The sequence below is a fragment of the Epinephelus fuscoguttatus genome, linkage group LG10 (assembly GCF_011397635.1).
Source record: "Epinephelus fuscoguttatus linkage group LG10, E.fuscoguttatus.final_Chr_v1".
Taxonomy (NCBI): domain Eukaryota; kingdom Metazoa; phylum Chordata; class Actinopteri; order Perciformes; family Serranidae; genus Epinephelus; species Epinephelus fuscoguttatus.
Window position 1 is genome coordinate 30791313 of NC_064761.1, and position 19589 is coordinate 30810901.

At 41.1% G+C, this 19589-nt stretch overlaps 1 protein-coding gene across 1 annotated transcript; it reads right to left on the bottom strand.

Moving 5' to 3' along the window:
- Positions 1 to 2075: 2075 nt before the first annotated feature.
- Positions 2076 to 19335, bottom strand: rorca (RAR-related orphan receptor C a). The gene is made up of 10 exons (XM_049588372.1): positions 18943 to 19335; positions 11918 to 12003; positions 11616 to 11757; positions 11031 to 11471; positions 10801 to 10922; positions 9763 to 9895; positions 8108 to 8215; positions 7859 to 7969; positions 6460 to 6572; positions 2076 to 6341 (listed from the first exon to the last, which is right to left on the bottom strand). The coding sequence occupies exons 1-10, from the start codon at positions 18947 to 18949 to the stop codon at positions 6180 to 6182; spliced, it is 1425 nt and encodes a 474-aa protein (XP_049444329.1). The 5' UTR covers positions 18950 to 19335; the 3' UTR covers positions 2076 to 6179.
- Between the last annotated feature and the right edge of the window lie 254 nt (positions 19336 to 19589).

Sequence of the window (19589 nt, forward strand, 5' to 3'; positions counted from 1 at the left end):
TACTCTCTCTCTTTTGAAGCCAGAAACCAGGGAAGTAAACAGTGGTTCCCAACTGGTGGGTTGTGGTCCAGAACTGGGTCTCAGATTCATTCTGAATGAACCGTAAGTGACTTGCAAATGTTATCAAGTTTATTTGATTTTTTGTTAAAAAACAAACAACAGCATTTATTCTAACGTGCTGTTTCCTGCTGTAGAATAAGTGGCCAATGGGCAGCTAATTGACAGAGACAGCAAACTAGCTTGATGACAGGAGGAGAAATCTGGACCCTGTGGGTGGACCAGTTGGGAACCACAGCTTTAAAACTTGTGATTCTCATCAAGTTAATGAATGGCAGTCTGATTTTTGTGGACCCACAGAATGTTTGTTTTCTTCTTCATTCCCAGATGAGATTTATTCTATTGTAATGTGCTCAGTCTGAAACAGAAAATGTACCCATATACTCATATATACTCATATACCCAGGATCATCTCCCTGGGTGCTTCCAGTGTCTTCTACTACAGTGGTTCCCAACTGGTCCTGCCACGGGGTCCAAATTTCTCCTTAGTCATTAGTTCAAGGTCCACACAGTTGAACACATTCAGTGTCATACTTGTGTTTGGCCATGTACTTGAGCTAATTTGCTGTCTCTGTCAGGTAGCTGTCTGCTAGTCACTCAGTCTATAGCAGGAAACGGTACTTCAAAATAAAAACTCTGCAAGACAGTCACTGTACTTAAGACAGTCACTGTACTTAAAAATAAAGAGTGATTTTTTTATTTTTTTTTTACAAACTTGACACCTTTGTGAGTCACTTGCGGTCCCTTCTGGACTGTGACCCACCAGTTGGGAAACACTGATCTAGAACATCTTTCCCAATTAATTGTCTATGTAGCAGCTCCAGATGTCATACCTGTGACATCACAAATTAGAGTTTTGCAATTAGAGTCATTCATGTTTACTTATATTTTAGGACTGTCTTAGACCATAGGAATAACATGTATGAATTTTGAAAATGGGTGCAGTTCCCCTTTGCAACATATAAGCATAACCCTAACTATATTCTGACACCCTCTTCACCATAGAACCTTGAAAGTAGGTAATAAACCATGCAGGAGCCATTTTAAGACCCTTGTCATGACAGTTTATATTGTACTTTAGTGTTTCGTACCCTCAAACAACATTTAAATTAAATCACTACAAACCACTTGACACACAGTAAGCCTGGAGCTGCTGGGGCCCCTTGAATTTAGGGCCCTGAGGGCAGTTGGCTGTCTTACCTGAAAACATCAAAGTGTCCCATCTTTTCTCACTGCCTTAACAGTGCATAACCATCCAAATAGTTTTTGGATTTATGTGACATGACTTTGAGATAAACATCTTACCCCATCTCTGCCTCAACCCGTTACAACAAAGGACAGAATTTTATTCGTTCTGGTTACTGGTTTCTCTGGAATATCCACAGGCCTGGCTATAAACAGGTTTCAGTGAACAGTGAAAACTGTTGCCAGTACTGTTTCAGATCACTTACCCAGTATGTTTATATGAATATTTCCTTTCATTACTATTGCAGTTATTCTAACAACTGATATTATAGTTTTATTTTCCTAAACTTTATGCTGTTACTTGTGGCAAGTCTGAATTGGTGGCCAGAGTGAGGCTTCACCAAGACTACATGACCCTGAGATATGTATATGTGTACCATGCTGTGTATTGCTATATGTTGTTTTTGTTATTTGTCTTAATAAAAAATATATATATGCTTACTCAAGTATGCAGTTGGGTCTCTAAACAGCTGTTACCTACCACATGGTGGTAACAATGCACCATCCATAACTCTGCTTTTATGACTATGGACTGCAGTGACAAAAGCTGACTCATGTCATGATGTAAGAGATGTCAGAAAATACAATGTCATATTTGTCTTTTTTAAATTGCCCTTTATCTTTGATGTATCATTGCCCTTAATTTTTTTCCCTCAAACATTTTGTCTGACCAAATAAGAAATGCCTCAAATGTAAAGGTTAACTAAACCAATAAACGGATGCAGAATTATAAAACATAAAAAAAAAAGTAAAACCACAACAAGTTTTTCTTTTAATTGTAAAAAGACTTTTATTACATTCTTAAATCCACATATTGTATCACCATTGTGCAATAACACTTTACTGTGTTAAAACCTCTTGGGCTTTATATCCATAACATATCATAAATTATTTCTTATTAAAATCTATATTGATTTAATAATAATAATAATCTTAAAATAGAGTGAACATATCATAAACAGAGAGGATCATGACAAAAGAGAAACTTTTAGGGAGACATCTTTAAAAACGCTCTTTAAAAAAATAGAATTACATCTCTCCAAGACAAAAAGGACACTAAACTGATGAGAAAAAAAAACAGTACACAAAGGGATAAAAATTAAGAAACAAAAGATCACAACAAAACCAACACAAGATTCAGAGATTATAATCCATCTTTTATATTTATTTATTTATTTACTATATTTACTTTTTTAATATCCTATTTCATCTATGACTCAAACTCAAAGAATAAAAAGTCTTGCAATAATGATATTAGACAGGGGTAAAATCTTTGATACTTCTGAAATCAAACATTCACAAGAACATGTACTGTACACAGTGATCAAGGTTTTAAGGTCTTCTATGTTGGTGCAAGGTGTCTTGCTAGCTAGACTGACTGCAGACACTGTAGGACAGAGAGCCCAGCTATCTCCCTGAGTAACTCTAAACGGAAATGTAAGTGCAGATCCAAAGTGCTGCCACCTGGACAGCTTTTAGGCCTGTATACTGAATCTTTTCAAATCAGCATGTCTAACATTCTCCACACACAAAGTATTGCACTTTGTTACAATCTGTAAGTGTCATCTGGCTGCGTCAGCTGAGAGCTGACCTGTGTAGTGGTTGGCTGTGTATTTGGTACATTATATTATAGATGGTTATCTGTAGTGCTGCGAGGTTAAAGCAACAGTGTGTAAGATTAAGGGGGATTTAGTGGCATCTAGTGGTGAGGATTGCACATTGCAACCAGCTGAAACGATAAGAATTCCTTCAGAGTTCTTTATTCGGGAGGTTTTCCGCGGGAGCCGAATTCGGTCTCGTAGCGGTCTCTTCCTCTCCAAAACAAATGGATCAGGTGATTAAAACCGGTAATAAAACTGAATAAAGCAGTTTAACTTTACAAATTAGTGTTTCTCTGACGCTGCTTGGCCTGTCTGCGACAAGCACCTGCTAAGAGAACACGTTCAGGAGTTTTTTCCGGGCGCTAAATTATCTGCAGAGGTCTCTTTGACGTGGTTACTCAAATTGGCAAAAATATTCAAGAAAGCAGTTTAACTTTACAAATCAATGTTTCTCTGACGCCGTTTGGTTCGTCTGAGATGGGCTGCTTGCACCTGATAATATGTGCTAACCTTTTTTCTTGGATAACTTAAGATCCAGACTTTAAGGAGGTTTTTACCCAGAGCCAAATAATCCTAAGAGGTCTCCTCCTCTTCAAAACAAATTGACCCGATGACTAAACTGGTAAAAACAGTAAATTAAGCAGTTTTAGGTACGAAGAAATCAGTGTTCTTCCAATGCTGAGGGGCTAAGTGCGGCGGCCAACGCGTAACCACAAATAACGTGACCTAAAGCCAGGGGCTACTGTTGAAACCCGGCGGTGCAACATAGCAGAGTGGATAGTGGATAAGAACTAGCCATGCAGACATAAACAGTTCATTCTAATGTAACAAAACCGCAATCATTCTTATTTGTTAGGTGACTGTACACGAAGCAAAACATACTTATTATATTAGCCTCCATTTCTGCCAATATATCCCCCCAAAATCCTACACACTGGACCTTTAACTGAGCTGGAGTGCTTCTGAAAGTAGTAACTGTAATACATGGCAACAAAGGCCCAACATACTGAGAACAATGGGAGAGACATTATTGCACAATCCCACCATGCCACTGTCTTACGTACCCAGAAGAGGGTAATATACCCCTTCATACTGCGAGATAATGTATGGCGAACAGCACTGTCCCAGCAGTGCAAAGCAAACCTGGCTGACAGCTTAGAGCTAGACATCCAACATGTGTCATGTGATTGTCTTAAAATGCTTTTAACAGTTAAAAACAGCATCAGTTACATCTATTCTTTTCTAGCAGCTTCATCAGGACACTGGTAGAAATCTAATATGTCCTCCAACTCTGAGGAAAAAAGGTTTCATCTGGACACACCCTGTGTCTCCGGAGACTTTACTTCAGATAGATCTGTATCTAAGTAGGGCTTCCTGGACCTGAAGGCATGAACTGCTCTCAAATGACAGAAAAGCAGTCAGAGATCCTCAGCATAAAGTAGATCCAGCAGTTCAGTTTGCCCTTTGTCTCCTGTCCAGTTTTAAGAGCGCAATAACAAATTTTACCATAGTTTTTAGTCAGCCTTCAAATTACACCACTAATTGTTACATTTTTGAAGAAGCTCTTCAGTATGTATGCAGAAATACTAACTCAGGGGGGTAGCTGATGGCTCTGTCAACCCTTTGCTGTGCCATGTAGTGTTTGAAGAGGGTGAGGTAGTAAGGGAGTGGGGGAAGAGGAACAGAGGATCTAATTTTCAGATCAAAACACCATGGCTTCCTGCGACAGCGCAGTCCGCCTCAAGAAGTAGTGAAGTTGGCGCAGACAGTTGACGCCACTAACCGATGTCTAAGGAACTTAAATAACACGTCCATTCTCTGCCCCTTATCCAAACATGTCCATGGAAATGTGGTAAAATGTCACATTTCTTTCTTTGCTCCCAAAGTTTTTCCGAACCTGCTGGTTGAGACGGTGCTGGAGGTTTTGGGCAATGGTACTCTTCTGTGGAGGGGTGCTGAGGTGTGACAGTTCCAGATGCGCCTCCATGAGAGCACAACGCCCCACAGTGGCCGGCTGCCCAACACCTTGTTCACACAGCGTTTCTACAATGGGAGGGTGTATCTAGCATCTCTGACTGGTTTTAACATAAGTTTCACAGATGGCAGTCTAAGTGCGAACCCGTAAAATCTTGTGCTGAGAGTTCATTTTGGATTTTAACAAGGTCTCATAAGTGCTAATCATCCATTAGATTTACTTTTCAGCAATCTTTCCATCCCAGAACCCCAAAGGTTTGGGCAGGCAGTATCTGTTTGAGTGACCTGAGCACAAACACATCCCTCTTCCCCTCACTCGGGATGAATTCACGACAGCTTTTATCTTACACAATTATATAGGTGTTATCATATATATATGTATGTATATATATATATATATCTAAAAATACTTTCAAAATACCTCTGTGATTCTCTCACTCTCTAAGTGGCATTTTCAAAGGGAAAAAGGTATAAGGGCTGAGGTCACTGATTGTATTAAAAAAAAAATAAAGAGCTCACTTACATCAGTGTCTGTGGGTGTGCTAGTAAAAATACCTAAAAAGATCAGCGTAAGTGCTATGTTTTTTGCTCTGTGTGCAAGAGTCTGCAGGTGCGCGCTGGGCAGACACTCTGAGTGCTTGCCCTCAATTCACACAGTTTAAAAAAAACCCTGTCTGTTTGTGACTTTGATCGTGGTCCCTTTAAACAGTTTGTTCATACGTTACAAAACTGCAAAATATGGGCGCTACCAAAAATATTGAATGAAACAATAAACCAAGACCGGACTGAGAAGTGACACAGGCATCGTTACTGCAAACCTCCACAAAGTAGGTGAGGATTTTAAGTATGTACATTCTACATCGAGCCTAGGGCTGTGCTGAACGGTAAAGGGAAAAAGGGGGTACATTCAAAAATAGCTTACAGGTACTGTGAGAACGGTCAAAGTAAAAGTCAGCTTGATGAAAGGTCACAGGTCTTTTCATAGAAAAATATTTTTGAGAATACAAATGATGTAGGCTACTCTTTAGTAAGTCCCTAAAAAAAGAGGTAACATGCACTGAGTACCCTGCAGCAGTTGCTGTAGTGTTACACTGGAGCTGAATGGACTGGCTGGCAGGGCGGTGTGAACTACTCCACAGGGTTGGGAGCTCGTAAGTGAGAGGAGTGTGTCCTAAAGTGTAGCGTGCAGGATTATCATTGAGCTGCTGGTTGGTCTTGCCTCAGCTGGTTGCCACATTTTTATCTCCCCCCTCCCACCACCTCAATGTCTCTATTTGAATCCCACTATTAAGCTAAACGGAACTAGCCCTCTGTGGAGTCTGGGAAGGTGATTTCACTGCCAAAAACCTCCCTATACAGAGGGGGAAAGGTATACGCTGTCTCAGGGTGGACCAGGCGGAAAAACTCCAGTTTGTCGATGTGGAGGTTGCAAATGGACTTCATGATGGGAAGCTTAGAAACCATCTAGAAGGGAGATACAGAAAAGGAGAAAGAAGAAAATACAAATTAAACATCTTATTAAAAAGAAGGAGAACAAAGCGTCGTGTCAGTTTTTGATGCAGTAATGCAGCAGGCTCTGTACCTTAGCTAGCTTCTCATCTGATGCTCCCTCTTTTTGTAGGCAGCGCTGCAGAGCAACGTAGACTTTCTCCTGCAACTTCTGTATCTTCTGAACATCTGTCAGCCAGGGTCGGTCTGAGGGAAATGAGATTGACAAGATGGTTTCATTACTGTTGTTTGTTTAAAACTGCACCTGGTGAGGGTTTACGGTGCACAAATACCTAGAGGAAGAATACAAAATGCACCGAGCATTACATGTGCTGTGTCGTGCAGATTAACTTTAAGTGCTCTTACATTACATAACTGCTGCTCATTTTTCAGAGCGCATCGTAACTTTTGAATTGATTTTCCTCGAGACAGCTGCTGGCTGCGCAACACAATAACAACAGTTTGCAGAGACATGAAACTTGTCTGAGATAAGTGATCTGTCGTAATGACTTTTTTAAATGTCAGTTATATTAATATTGCATGGTAATGCAGTTGTCAGCAGGGACTCTTATGACTCTTCAGCATCCAAGATTTAACAGCAGGCTGCCATTACAGTGACAGCCTTGTTGTTTCAACTCTGTGTGAGCTGATTTTCATAGTCAATAGCTGGATGCAAAGTAGGAATGTCAAAAAAGATGTAATCCTTTGAAAAATGACCATCAGTAAAGTCAGTTACACAAACGTTGCAGCTTTTGTGCGCAAAAGTATGGGTACACTTAAGGAGATTCACACTGGTAAGTCGAAATCCTGTTGGTGCTGGTAATAAGTGTTACCATGGGTGCAGTGTTGCTGATTAATTTATGATGTGAAGACACTTTATTTTACTATTTGAAAATGTCTTTTTTATGTCTATAGATGGATAATGCAATCTGAATAATGTAGACTACTAAGAAAATAGGTTAAGGTCACAAGCAAAGATTGGTTATAATAGGAGTAAAATTCCACTTGTCACAAAAGTCTTTAATCTATAATTAATAATTACCCTGTCATTTCAACATAAAGTAAATAATATTTGTTAAATAGTGACAAAATACTGCAAATAAACAATGTGAGCGTGCAGGAATGATATTTTGTAATACTTAAAGAGGTCACCCTTTGTTGTTATGTTACGTAAGATAAAGATATGTTGACTCTAAGCTTTAGTATGCCACTGGTCTGCAGCCGGTAAACATAGAACTCACAACATACAATCATTTTTAATTAACTTTTGTATCCAGTGGCGTCAACTATATTGATCAAGTCGGTATGTCAAACTTGTGCAGCAACTTTTCACAGTGCTGGTAAACATTTCTGTTTACTGTCTTCAAACAGCATCACAGAGCATCAAGAGCTTTATATGGATCAAATGTAGGAACTGCTGAACAGTGACCTCTCTTGGTTATAGTAATACAATAGTGAGCATAAATCCATTCAGTTAAAGAAAAATATCTTACCTGGTGAGAGCAGCACAGCAGCACTGAAGAGAGCCATCTCTTCCTCGGACATCTGTATACGGCTCAGGCTTTTAGCCAAGTCAAACACTGCATTCACAAGGTCGTCACAGCCTTTAAGGAAGAAAAGAAAGAAAAGTAAAGTCATCATCAAAACAGAGCCGACTCACTGCGATGATGTGACACAGATGTAACACATAAAAAGTTGATCAGAGGCAGAGATAGAGATAGAAGGAGACAGTGTTGACTCACCGAGAGCTTTGAAAAGATGAGCAGTCGCAAACTTTCCATCAAAGAGCAATGTATTATTAATGGGGTTGTAGGCCCGACACATGCGGATCAGAAGAACATCCATGCAGCCTGTGGAAACACAGAGGAAAAATCCAGACATAACATTAGTGGCACATACATATCTAAATAGTTAAGAATCAGAATCCAGTTTATTGCCAAGTAGGTTTTCACACACAAAGAATTTGCGTTAGTGTATTGGTGCATAATATAAATGTAGAAATTAATTCATTTTCCATAACTGCGTATCCTGTTAGGGGGCACGTAGGTGCTGGAGCCTATGCCAGCTGACACTGGGTGAGAGGTGGGGTACAGCCTGGACAGGCCACCAGACTGTGCAGGGCTAACACATAGAAACAGACAACCATTCACACCTACAGCCAATTTAGAATCACCAATTAACCTAACATGCATGTCTTTGGACTGTGGGAGGAAGCCGGAGTACCCGCAGAAGTATAGTAGGATGTGCAACGTACAGACATATAGTCCAAAAAATGTGTGTTAATATGACACATATAGAAGGATGTTAATGTGACTGTTAACATACAAAACAGAACGCACCAACACACCGAGGCAGCTGTCTTGACTAGAGTCACTGAACAAGTTGGAGTAGAGGGAAACAAGCCTGCACATCTCAAACTCCTTCTAAATGATCCACAGTATATTAGGCTGTGCTCAGCAGCAACACTGACAGGAACTAAGTGGCTGTCATCTTTCATCTTTAACAATCAAATCGTCTGAGAATAAAGTGACAAAGTTTTACAATTTGTGCAAGTTTTAGGAAGAAGGCCTCATATTTCTTGAACAAATGTCTTTTTAAATCTCCCCCGTCACGATTACATAAAGTCAAACATGAGTTTGACAAACAACAAAGAGTGCTTTGTAGTCACTGGTTCACTTAGACTTTTGTATTATCACTGTTGATTATAAGTCGTAGGCTTGACACACTTACATTGATGATACATTCAAGAATCTACTCCTGTTGAATTGTATTTATATGTTATTATTAACCTACATTCACAACACTATAACCTGGCTTTCTCCACCCTTCAGGTGATACGCAGGTTTGGTATATGCATGGGTGTAGACACATGTTGCACCAGTTAACCATGATCAATTTGTCCAACTAAACAGAAGACTTTTGTGTGCATGTTTCATCCTCGTAAAATGAGAATACCTTGGCTGCCACTCAAAGCCATTTGCCTGTTGTTCTGAATGATTTATGTTTTTGGTTGTCACTGAAAACCAAACATCAATTTCAAATTTCCAACACCTGAAGAAACGGATCACACGAAGGCCTACATGAATTATGAGTGCGCTTGATGACCTGAGAAGGCAGTGTGATTAAAACAAGGGACAGCCATTCTGCAGAGTAGCCTTTTCACGTCACTCTGCTTGCATGTGATATCGGGACTATGTGAAGTCATCTCCCACTCGAGGGTAATGTACTGTTCATATAACAGCTGTCTTTGATGAAGCTGAAAGTAATAAACATTCATGCCGCAGGCTTCTTGTCTTGCTGAGGACATATATCTTGTAAAATCAGCTCCTGACTGTTATGAAACACAAAGTATAGAACGTTAGGCTACATAGTGTGTATGCTGGTGTCATGTTCTGACCTGCTTTGAGGAGGATAATCTGATCGTTCTGACAGAGGTCCATGAAGCCAGAGATGCGCTTGGCGAACTCTACCACATACTGGATTGCATTGGTGATGTGAATGGCACATTGTTGCCACATCACCTCAGCGGACTGAAAGAGAAAGCAGAGGCAGGGAGGCTTTATGAGAATCGTAATACATAATAGGCATCATACAAGTTGTGCTCTGTTAACTCTGAGCTTATCTACACTCTGGTTGAGTGATTTACCCCTAAAGACGTCCTGACCTACAGCTTGTCTGATAATATGCTGCATCTCCTGTAAAACTATGTCCTACAACCTTGACTAGTGAGACAAAAAGCCCAGTCTGAGGTGTGTGATAAAAATGTTTGGATATCCAAACACCACTGTAAGAATCAACTCGGGTGATAAGAAAGGAACACTATTATTTGTTTTAGGAAACTTCTTTGTAGAAGTTTTACAGTTGATTTTTGTGCAAGGTTACAAACCTGAAAACGTCCCTTTGTGAACTTTGAACTTTGAAGAACACAGCGGGATGGGCAAACTATAACGATGTGAAACTGTGACTAATGTGTAACTTTACATTTAGATTGTACAGAACAGTTGTGTATAAATGTCATTTACTTGCAGTACAATAATGTGTCATATGACAGGCCTTTCCTACTTAACCACGTAATCATGAGCCAGTAATTCCGAGTATAACCCACATAACTGGGAAGGCTGTGATCACATCACTAATGCACTGACAGAAGTAAAGAAGGAAGTAGTATAAAGAGCGAAAGTCTGCGTAACAAGGCAGGTTGGAGCAGTGGATAGGTCAAACAAACACAGGACCTTCCTTCAGGAGACAGGTGTTTTTACTTTTATAAACCTAACCTATGTAAACTTTACTTGCAAAAACCTAACCTTTGTGACTTTACAAATTAGCCTTCGTACAGGGAACCCGTGCTCTATCCACTAATCCATCGTGTTCCCTCTATGTGCATTTTAATAAGATATGTAACAACCCGTTGTATGAGGTTATGTTGCATACATACCTTGGTCTGGTATGATCGTGTCTCCTCCGGGCTATACAAGGTCCACGCCATTCTCTTCAGCTCCTCTGTGCTGTACTGGCTCGTCTCAATATGGGACTTCAGCACACTCTGAGTTATACGCTCTGAACAGAGGGAACATTTTTGTGATGAGATTAATGTTGTTTTTGAGATAGATTTAACAAGCTACTGGACATTATTCAGCAGCTAGGCTTCATAGGATTTATACTGACCTATCTCAAGCAGGGAGCAGCCCTCAGGCAGTGGGTTGAGGATAGCATGTGAGAAGAGTCCAGAGTCGTGCAACAGCTGGTACTCATGCTTGATGCTGTGGTTGCCGTCTACAAAGTCCAAGTTGGTCTGTTCTGGTGAGCTCTGAGAGGACGAACTGCTGCCTCCACTGCCGCCCAGCATGTCCAGGTTACAGTACTCCCCACCTCCATCCTCTGGCGTCAGCGGCAGATCGAAAAGCAGGCCTTCTGGCAGCGTGGTGATGTCGTCCAGGTCGCTGAGTGCGGTGCTGGAGCCTCTTCTGTAGGTACGGCCGTGGTCAGTCAGGTCGCTATTCTCCTCTCTGACACCAAGCCCTGCACACTCCTGGGACTGCTGGTGCTTCTGGACCTCTGCATACAGGCTGTCACGCTGCTTTTTGGACATTCGACCAAACTTAACGGCTGCGACAGAAGGATGTAAAGACGAAAATTAAACACTCAGGAAGGTATAGTCTAGGTCAAACAAGGATTATATGACTCATCCAATGTGACAAGTATGCAGTGGAAACTGAGTTAATTAAATATAGATTGAGTGGCTGAACTCACCATCGCGGCTCATGCCCAGAGCGAGACACTTCTGCAGCCTGCAGTGTTGACAACGGTTACGGTTGGTCCGGTCAATGAGACAGTTCCTCTGTCGTGAGCAGGAGTACATAGCATTGTTCTGCTGGCTGCGTCGGAAGAAACCCTACAGACAAAAAAAAGACAAACATACAAAATTGGAATCAGTGAAACAATGTGAGCATCTAAATACTTGTTGGGGAGATCATTACCAAAACTTACAATGCCTTTAAACTACTTTTCCCACTATAATTAACAAATAATAAAAGAGATGGTTGATAGCTCACCTTGCAGCCTTCACAGGTGATGACACCATAGTGGATCCCTGATGATTTGTCTCCACAGATTTTACACGGTATCACTTCTATTTGAGCTGCAGAGACAGAGATAAATGAGGGAAAAAAGGAAATCAGTGAAACAGTAAGAAACATTTTAAAAGAGACTCAGACTGAAAAAGAATTTAATTTTGTACTTAGTTACCGAGAAACAAATAAATACATAGAGATTAGGATTAAATATGAATCATAACACTGTGCATTTCTTTCATTCATCACAATGGTATCGATCTAAAAGGATTAGGTGATTAATCGATTAGCCAATCCACAAAAAAAAAATCAATGAGTGACTGTTTTCAGTTAATCGTCAGTCATTTTTCCAGCAAACTTGCCCTTCTTCTCTCTGTTTTACATCACTGAATATTTTTGATTATTGGACTGTTGGCTGACATTTTACAGACAAGACAACTAAACAGTCAATTAAGAAAATAATTGGGAGACTAATGTAATACTAATGGGCGGCATGGTGGTGTGGTGGTTAGCACTGTCGCCTCACAGCAAGAGGGTTCCCGGTTCGATCCCGGGTGTGGGAGCACTTCTGTGCGGAGTTTGCATGTTCTCCCCGTGTCAGCGTGGGTTCTCTCCGGGCACTCCGGGCATTAGGTTAATTGGTAACTCTAAATTGTCCGTAGGTGTGAATGGTTGTCTGTCAGCCCTGCGATAGTCTGGCGACCTGTCCAGGGTGTACTCTGCCTCTCACCCAATGTCAGCTGGGATAGGGCCCCCCCCCCCCGCAAAGAGGATGAAGCCATTAGAAGATGTGACGTGATGTGATTGTTGAATACCACTTTAATGATATTACTTGCAATAAATAAATGGATGTTAAAGTGTATTCAGTTTTCTGCTGCCTTCAGTAAATTGCTAAAGCACAACAAATTGTTTGTTGCTGAATTAAAAAATTAAAGGAAATTATTTCTAACATTCTTTAATTGAACAAATTGAACGTTGAACTGAACACAAAAAGCACTAATGGAAAAAAGAGACTGATAGTTACGTTTTAAAGTGCAGTTTTTAGTGATGATTGCTAAAAATATTGCAGTCTTTTGCAGTGTGTTTATCGTACAAGTTTACAATGCAATGAAGATAATAAACATGATAAAATTGTGCAGCCCTAACAGCACGTGAGGAGATTTTATCTATTGCAGTTGTTGCATGATTGGCATCTACTTAAACATATTCAGAAAACCCAGCCCATAAATATGTAACAGGCAAACATCTTTCGTCACTGTCCAGAAGCATTGCGATAAAGACAAGTTGCTGGAATATCTTCTTTTAGGTGTATGCTGACTGCCGTTACTGTCAAACCAACACCTCAGTCATATCAAATGTTGGCACTATAATAAATCAATATTTATTCTAGACAATCTTTTTTATTCAAATATTTATGCATGTGACAGGTGTTGGTACAGGAAGAATCACTTGACTTTCCCAGTTATTTCTTGACAGTCAAATGTTGTCGTTTGCGTTATAAGGTTTGAAATGTAGCTAAGTGGATCGTACAGTGGATCCTGTGATAAAGTACACTGCGTAAACATTATACACCTTGAGTTCATTGTGGAAGACTGAGCCTTCTTACTCAGGAACAGTCTGTTCTTTTCATTATGTTGTTTATCTAAGTAGCTGGGCCTCCTCAAGCCCAGAATAGCAGGTCAATTGCATTAGCTGAGGCCCGGGGTTATAAAGTTTCACAGCCCTCTCTCTCTCTTTCTCTCTCTATGTCGCTCCTCCTCCACTATGAGCAAAATGTTAGCAGGTTAACAAAGACTTATGCTGTGCTGAACCCTCCAAGGCCTACAATTGTAACCTGCAAAATAACTGCAACTGACTGTTGCTGTGTAGACTGCGTGAAAGATTTGATTTGGCTCGGGCAGCAGGGTGTACCAAACAATCCCCAAACCACTTTTGTTGGGTCACAGAGGGTATTAGGTAACCTGTAAATCGCAGCAACAACTTTAACTGGCCATCAAAGCTCTTCAGAAAATTGCTGTTTTCTAAGGGCTCTTTGATAAACTACTCACGACCAACCAATCACATGAGTCACTGTGCGTGGGGAGGGATATGCGTCACACAAGGAAATCAAAAGAGGTTAGTGACTACTCTGAAAATCACAATTTAGAAAAAATATAATTCAACATTTCCCCCTTCACAAAGACTTTCTGTGCAGTGCAGGTGACTGTTTCTGTTGGGTATCATTCCTACTGGGCCGACACAACTGGAGGATATAAATAAATAAAGGCCAATGGAAAAAAATCCCTTTCTATTGCTCCCTTTATCGCTCCCCCTCCAGAGCCTCCCCCCCGCCCTTCAGCCTGTTATATAACTGCCGTCTGGCCGCATTCCATGAACACACTCATTCAAAGGTGGTTGTCTTAGCAACGGTGTGACGATCCTCCCTCACCCTCCTGCGCTACCATTGGCTGCTGAGTGAGCGGCTTTGTCTGTGAGTCGCCGCCTCACCTGCCAGTCAGCTGAGCTGCACCGTCAGGCCCAGAGAGCAGGAGCTGCTCCACTGACACAGTTTCTCATTCAGCAAAAAGGGGGAGGCGCTTGTGGTGGCAGCCTCACAAGGAACACAATCTGGTTTCTTGCAGGTTTTAAGGTGGAACCCAATCTGACTCAGTCTTTAAATTAAAGAAAGGCGGAGCCCTGCTTTTGGTTTGGAAGCAAAACAATGTAAGGTTTCACCCAAAGATGGATGAGCAGTTGAAACTGGCATACACTTTTACAGCATGCGTAACATCTGGAAATATTTCCCCAAACATCTATACAGTAAGCTGGAGCGGGGGCAACACACACAGCTAATAGTGGCTCTCAACTTGTCGCAGCATGTCAAGTATTTGAGTGAAATTTCAGCTGTGTTTGAGCTACACCATAAATCTATTTTTACTCCGGTGCAGTTGGCAGCACAGAGATTCCTCCTGCTGTCCTGGACTATTGGCAAATACATGTTGCACAAATCACACCTCAGCACAGAAGTGTGCACTGTTTAGTATAAATAACAGTGTCTAAAGCAGTTAATAGAGTCGCCACCGACAGCTAAACCAGTCTATTCTGCGGCCATTCACTTTTCGGTATGTTGTGTTGCAGTATGGGCCTGAACAACGGTTTCTTTATTCTCATCTGAGTTTATTTAGAGCAGTTCCTCGAACCTCTGTTCTGAGACAGCCTGTACTTACACAAACAAGGAAAACACTCATTCTGTGTGCTTAAATGCTGTTGGCATGTGTTAAAGGCTACATAAAAATCTATTGATTGTAGATAAAATGTAGCTGAAATTTTTGAATTATATAATAGACACTAGCTTTGAAGTCTAAACGAAGCTGAAGCAATATTAAGTACATGTATATAAATGTAGATAACTGTATATATAAATGTCTGGTGTACAAATCCCTCCTATCATAAATTGTATTCCATTTCCTACACTGCAAAGAAGCGTCTTTTCACACAGGAGAGCTTTTAAACTCAGTCTCTACATGTGGCGATTTAAAACTCCTTTCTGTGTCAGTGTGTCAGTGTCTTTTCTTCAGCAATTTTCTCCATCATTGCTGTAAAACCTCTGGGACTTTGCTCTCTCATCCCACCTAATCAAACACAGTCCAAGGTCCTATTTACCTTGCACTCTGCATTTACCTGACATACTGTATACTTAACCTACATTCGGAGGGGCTGAGGGGCCTCTATAGGAACAACAGCATATATGGTGTATTGTGTAACACACTGTACAGTCAAGTTTCCAACAGAGGGGGCATGCAAAGTCAAAGTCGGCAGCTATTTCCACAAATATCAACTAATGTCCTCTGTCTGACATCTCCTTTTCTACACACAGTATCTCCCAATTCAGGGCCTCAGCTACCATTTGTGTTCTATAGCCTGCAGATACTGTATGTGGACAGTAATGGCTGCTTTTCCTCTTCTTCTTTTCCTCCCGCTGACCTACCTAGAGAACACAGATAGTATAATATGGCCTGACACTAACCCCAGTCTCTTTAAAAATGCACCACAGGTTCAAGTAATTACTCAGCAGATGTGACAGTAGTGGAATGAGAGGTATACGTGTACACTGAGTCCATCGCACAGGCCTGCAGCAGGTATGCTTTTAACTGCAGCCCTCGCTGATGGGTTTTGACAGCAGGAGAGAAACACTGAATAGAAACAGTCTGTGGAGAATTTCAGATGTTTTCTCCTTCCTTGTGACTGGAATAATTTTCTTCCATTTTTCTGTAATACAGTCAGCATAATGTTGTAAGAACTATTACTTTCCTGGCAGTTCAAAGGAATAGAATATTAATTGTACTTCCATCAGCACACATCCCAAAAAGGAGCTCAGCAGTACAGCTGTCGACCCTGCCAGGTGAAGATATCCCGAAACAGATTTTTTCCCCACTTTGTGCAGTTTCCACTTTTTATATTTCCCTTTCTATTTTCCTCCCTTTACTTTATGCTATGGATTACCAAACAACACCGCCATGCCTGCCAAGAAGCCAGACTTCACACTCTGTGCCTCTGTAATTCCTCACCATTGATCAGAGCAGATAAAGTGCATTCACTTGATTGGGCTGTTTATGCAGCTCCAAGCCCAAAACCCAAGTGGGCCTCTGCAACACAAGCAAAACCAGACGGAGGAATTCAGTGCACAGCATGTAATTTTGCATGCTGTTCCAAACCACAGGAACAAATTTAGGACTATACTGCAGCAATCGCAGTCGCCTTGAATTCAAGTCTCTTCGGGTCTGTTTAGATGTCACTTATCGTCTGGCGTACGTGGAGCAAAGATATGGCCTATCGAAATGACTTAGGATACCGCAAAGGAAAATATTGTTTGTGTGTAATCATTGTGTACATAACTGTGCTGCAAAGTGAGCTGTGTTACTAAAATATTTTATATAAATGAAACAAAATCTACATAAACAGCACTACCTAACATTTTGCTTTAATACTAACATGCAGGCTGGGTGAAGAGTGAAAGCTTTAGATAAGGGGAAAGGAATCTTAGCGTGCAGTTGTCAGAGAGAAGGGGCACCTTGACACATACTGTAGTTTGCTGTGAACTTCCCCAAGGCTGCAACAGATAGTGTCTTTGAGGCAGAGCTCGGCACAGCAGCAGACTTGGAGCTCAGAGAGCGCCCTCTCCTCTTTACTGCCACCCTACCTTTGATCCTGGACTAACTGAGCTCCAGCACAGTCTTGTAACACCTCAGCTCTGCACAGCATCAGCCCACTGAGACGTAAAATAAGTGCTTTATAGAAGTTTGTCTATTAGATCTTGTTGCATAATACTATACCTACCTAACCTGTTTGTGCAATGGTTTAAAAGAATAACTCTCAGAAAGACAAACAAGTGCAACAGCATTGTTTGCGATCCTCTAGGTATGAAGGTGACTCAGAAATATTACATCTGCACACGGCTTGTGATATTCACGCTCTTGTGATATTGTGGGTAATGTGGCGTTTTTACGAAATCAGATTGAGAAGCCATGCTTGACTTGAGTGACACACATTCTGGCTGATAACCTTAGCTAACAGAGGAAACTGAGCTTAACTCAACCCTGCTGTGCTTCATGGTTATGTGGGCTTGCTGTGCTCATATCCTGCTTGTCGCAGCGGTGCGTGGCGTTGACATCACAACAGAACAACATCCACAGAACAACTGTAGCCTGTTGAATCTTAATAGAAGTATTTTATTTTAAATCAACAGATACTTGTTGTAAGATTCCATATATAAATACAGTAATATAGTCATGTTTTATGTATGTTTGTGTGTTGTTTTTGTGTTTTAAATGCATATTATTTTAAGTTGAGCCTTGTCAAAGCTTGACAATAAAGTTAATCTTCTTAAATATTTGCCAAATAGTATAAAACTAATGTTTTTTTTCTTTTTACTAAAAAAATGATTTAAAAAAAGTAGAATAAAATGCAGCATGCATCTTGCAAGGTGCATTAAAATCTGGCTCTTCCAGTGCAGCTTTTGTCATTTATCATTATCAACATTATCTCATCAGTAATGACGACAGACCATGGCCCTCCACCCACTGGCACACGCACACACGCACAAAGACACACACACACACACACACACACACACACACACACACACACACACACTGTAATCCTCAATGACAGAACTAGGTCAATGGAGCACCTCCTCTCTATCTCTCCCTCCCTCCTCCCTCCCTCCGCACCTCCTCACAACGGCCGCCATACTGCTGACGCTGAAAACAAAAACACGTTGGCTGATGAACCAACTGTAACAGTAAAACACAGGCCAACACACCATCAGTGCTCTGAGACACATTAAAACATCACAGAAAATTAAAAGTAAAAAATGCGAGAGTGCATTAAAATGTAAAACTAATGGTTGGATCATACAGAAGTGGAACAAAAGTGTAGCCTAATAAAATCCACCCAATGGGAAAAAAATTAGGATAATCTGATAAAGTGGGGACTACTTATTCACCATAAACAACCCCTGCCAGCAGATTTTCGCTCGCTTTGACAGCCTCTGAATCACTCCGCTCACTCCCTCCCTCCCCTCTCTCTTACATAACTGGAGTCACCGGTCAAATAAAGTAATACACAGCCACAGCGTATAACTCCTCTTCTCAAAATACATGTACAAAACCATTACAGTTTATAAAACCACACTGAACACACTCACATTTAGAATTAAGCATTTATAAATTTATGTGCTATCATTTAGCTAAATAAATGTCTAAAGATCTTGTAATGTGCTTATTTACCTTTAACATTGTGCAAGCAACTTTCATGGACAGAGAGGTGGTAATTTTACATTCAGCCTAACATTTTATTTTATTTCCCTCTATGATGTAATCCGGTGTTTATTCTAGCGCGAGCCTGCAGCCTACGCACTTTGGACTCAGTCTCACAGCAGTGCTCTATCACGCTAAATGCAAAACTTATTTATAAACACCAGCTGTTAAAAAATACATTCTGGGAAAAAGTAATGTAACCAAACTCACCTCTCATGTCGGCGGTGAAGTCTGTCCAACTCTTCAACTCATGCAACTCCAGGTGGAAACGAAGCCAAGAAACAGTGAGAGCGACGCGCACTTATTTGCTCCAAACCGGAGCAGCTGAAAACTGTCACAACAGCAAATCCTCATATGGATTTTCTGACTTTTTCTTCGCACGCGCCGACGTTAAATATAAATTAAAGCAACGCTGTGTTTGTAAGTTATTTACTTCGCGTCAGGTCCGCGCAGTCTCAGAGGTACAGTAGTGGTGAAACAGCGACACGGTAACACAGCAGCAGCTCCTCGTCTCCTCGCACAGCTCTATGTGTCCTCCTGCTCTGCGGCTCGCTGTAACCTAGTTTCGGCGCGTGGACTACACATGATCCTCACCCCGCGGTCCGCCCGCCTCGTGCCCCGTGATCTGACGCGCGCGCGTCACCCTCCGCGCGCTTTAAGGAGGTTCTCGCGTGCGTGGGAAAGTGTGGCAGTGTGTCAGTTCAGACCGACGCTCAAACAGCTTGGGAACTATTTAATAACAAGAGCGCAGTTTTATATTGGTGCAGATCATTTACCTCTAATAGCCAGCCGCAGTGTTTTATTTTTCTTCCTCAATCAAAATGAACTGAGATACATTTAAAATTATAGAAAAATAA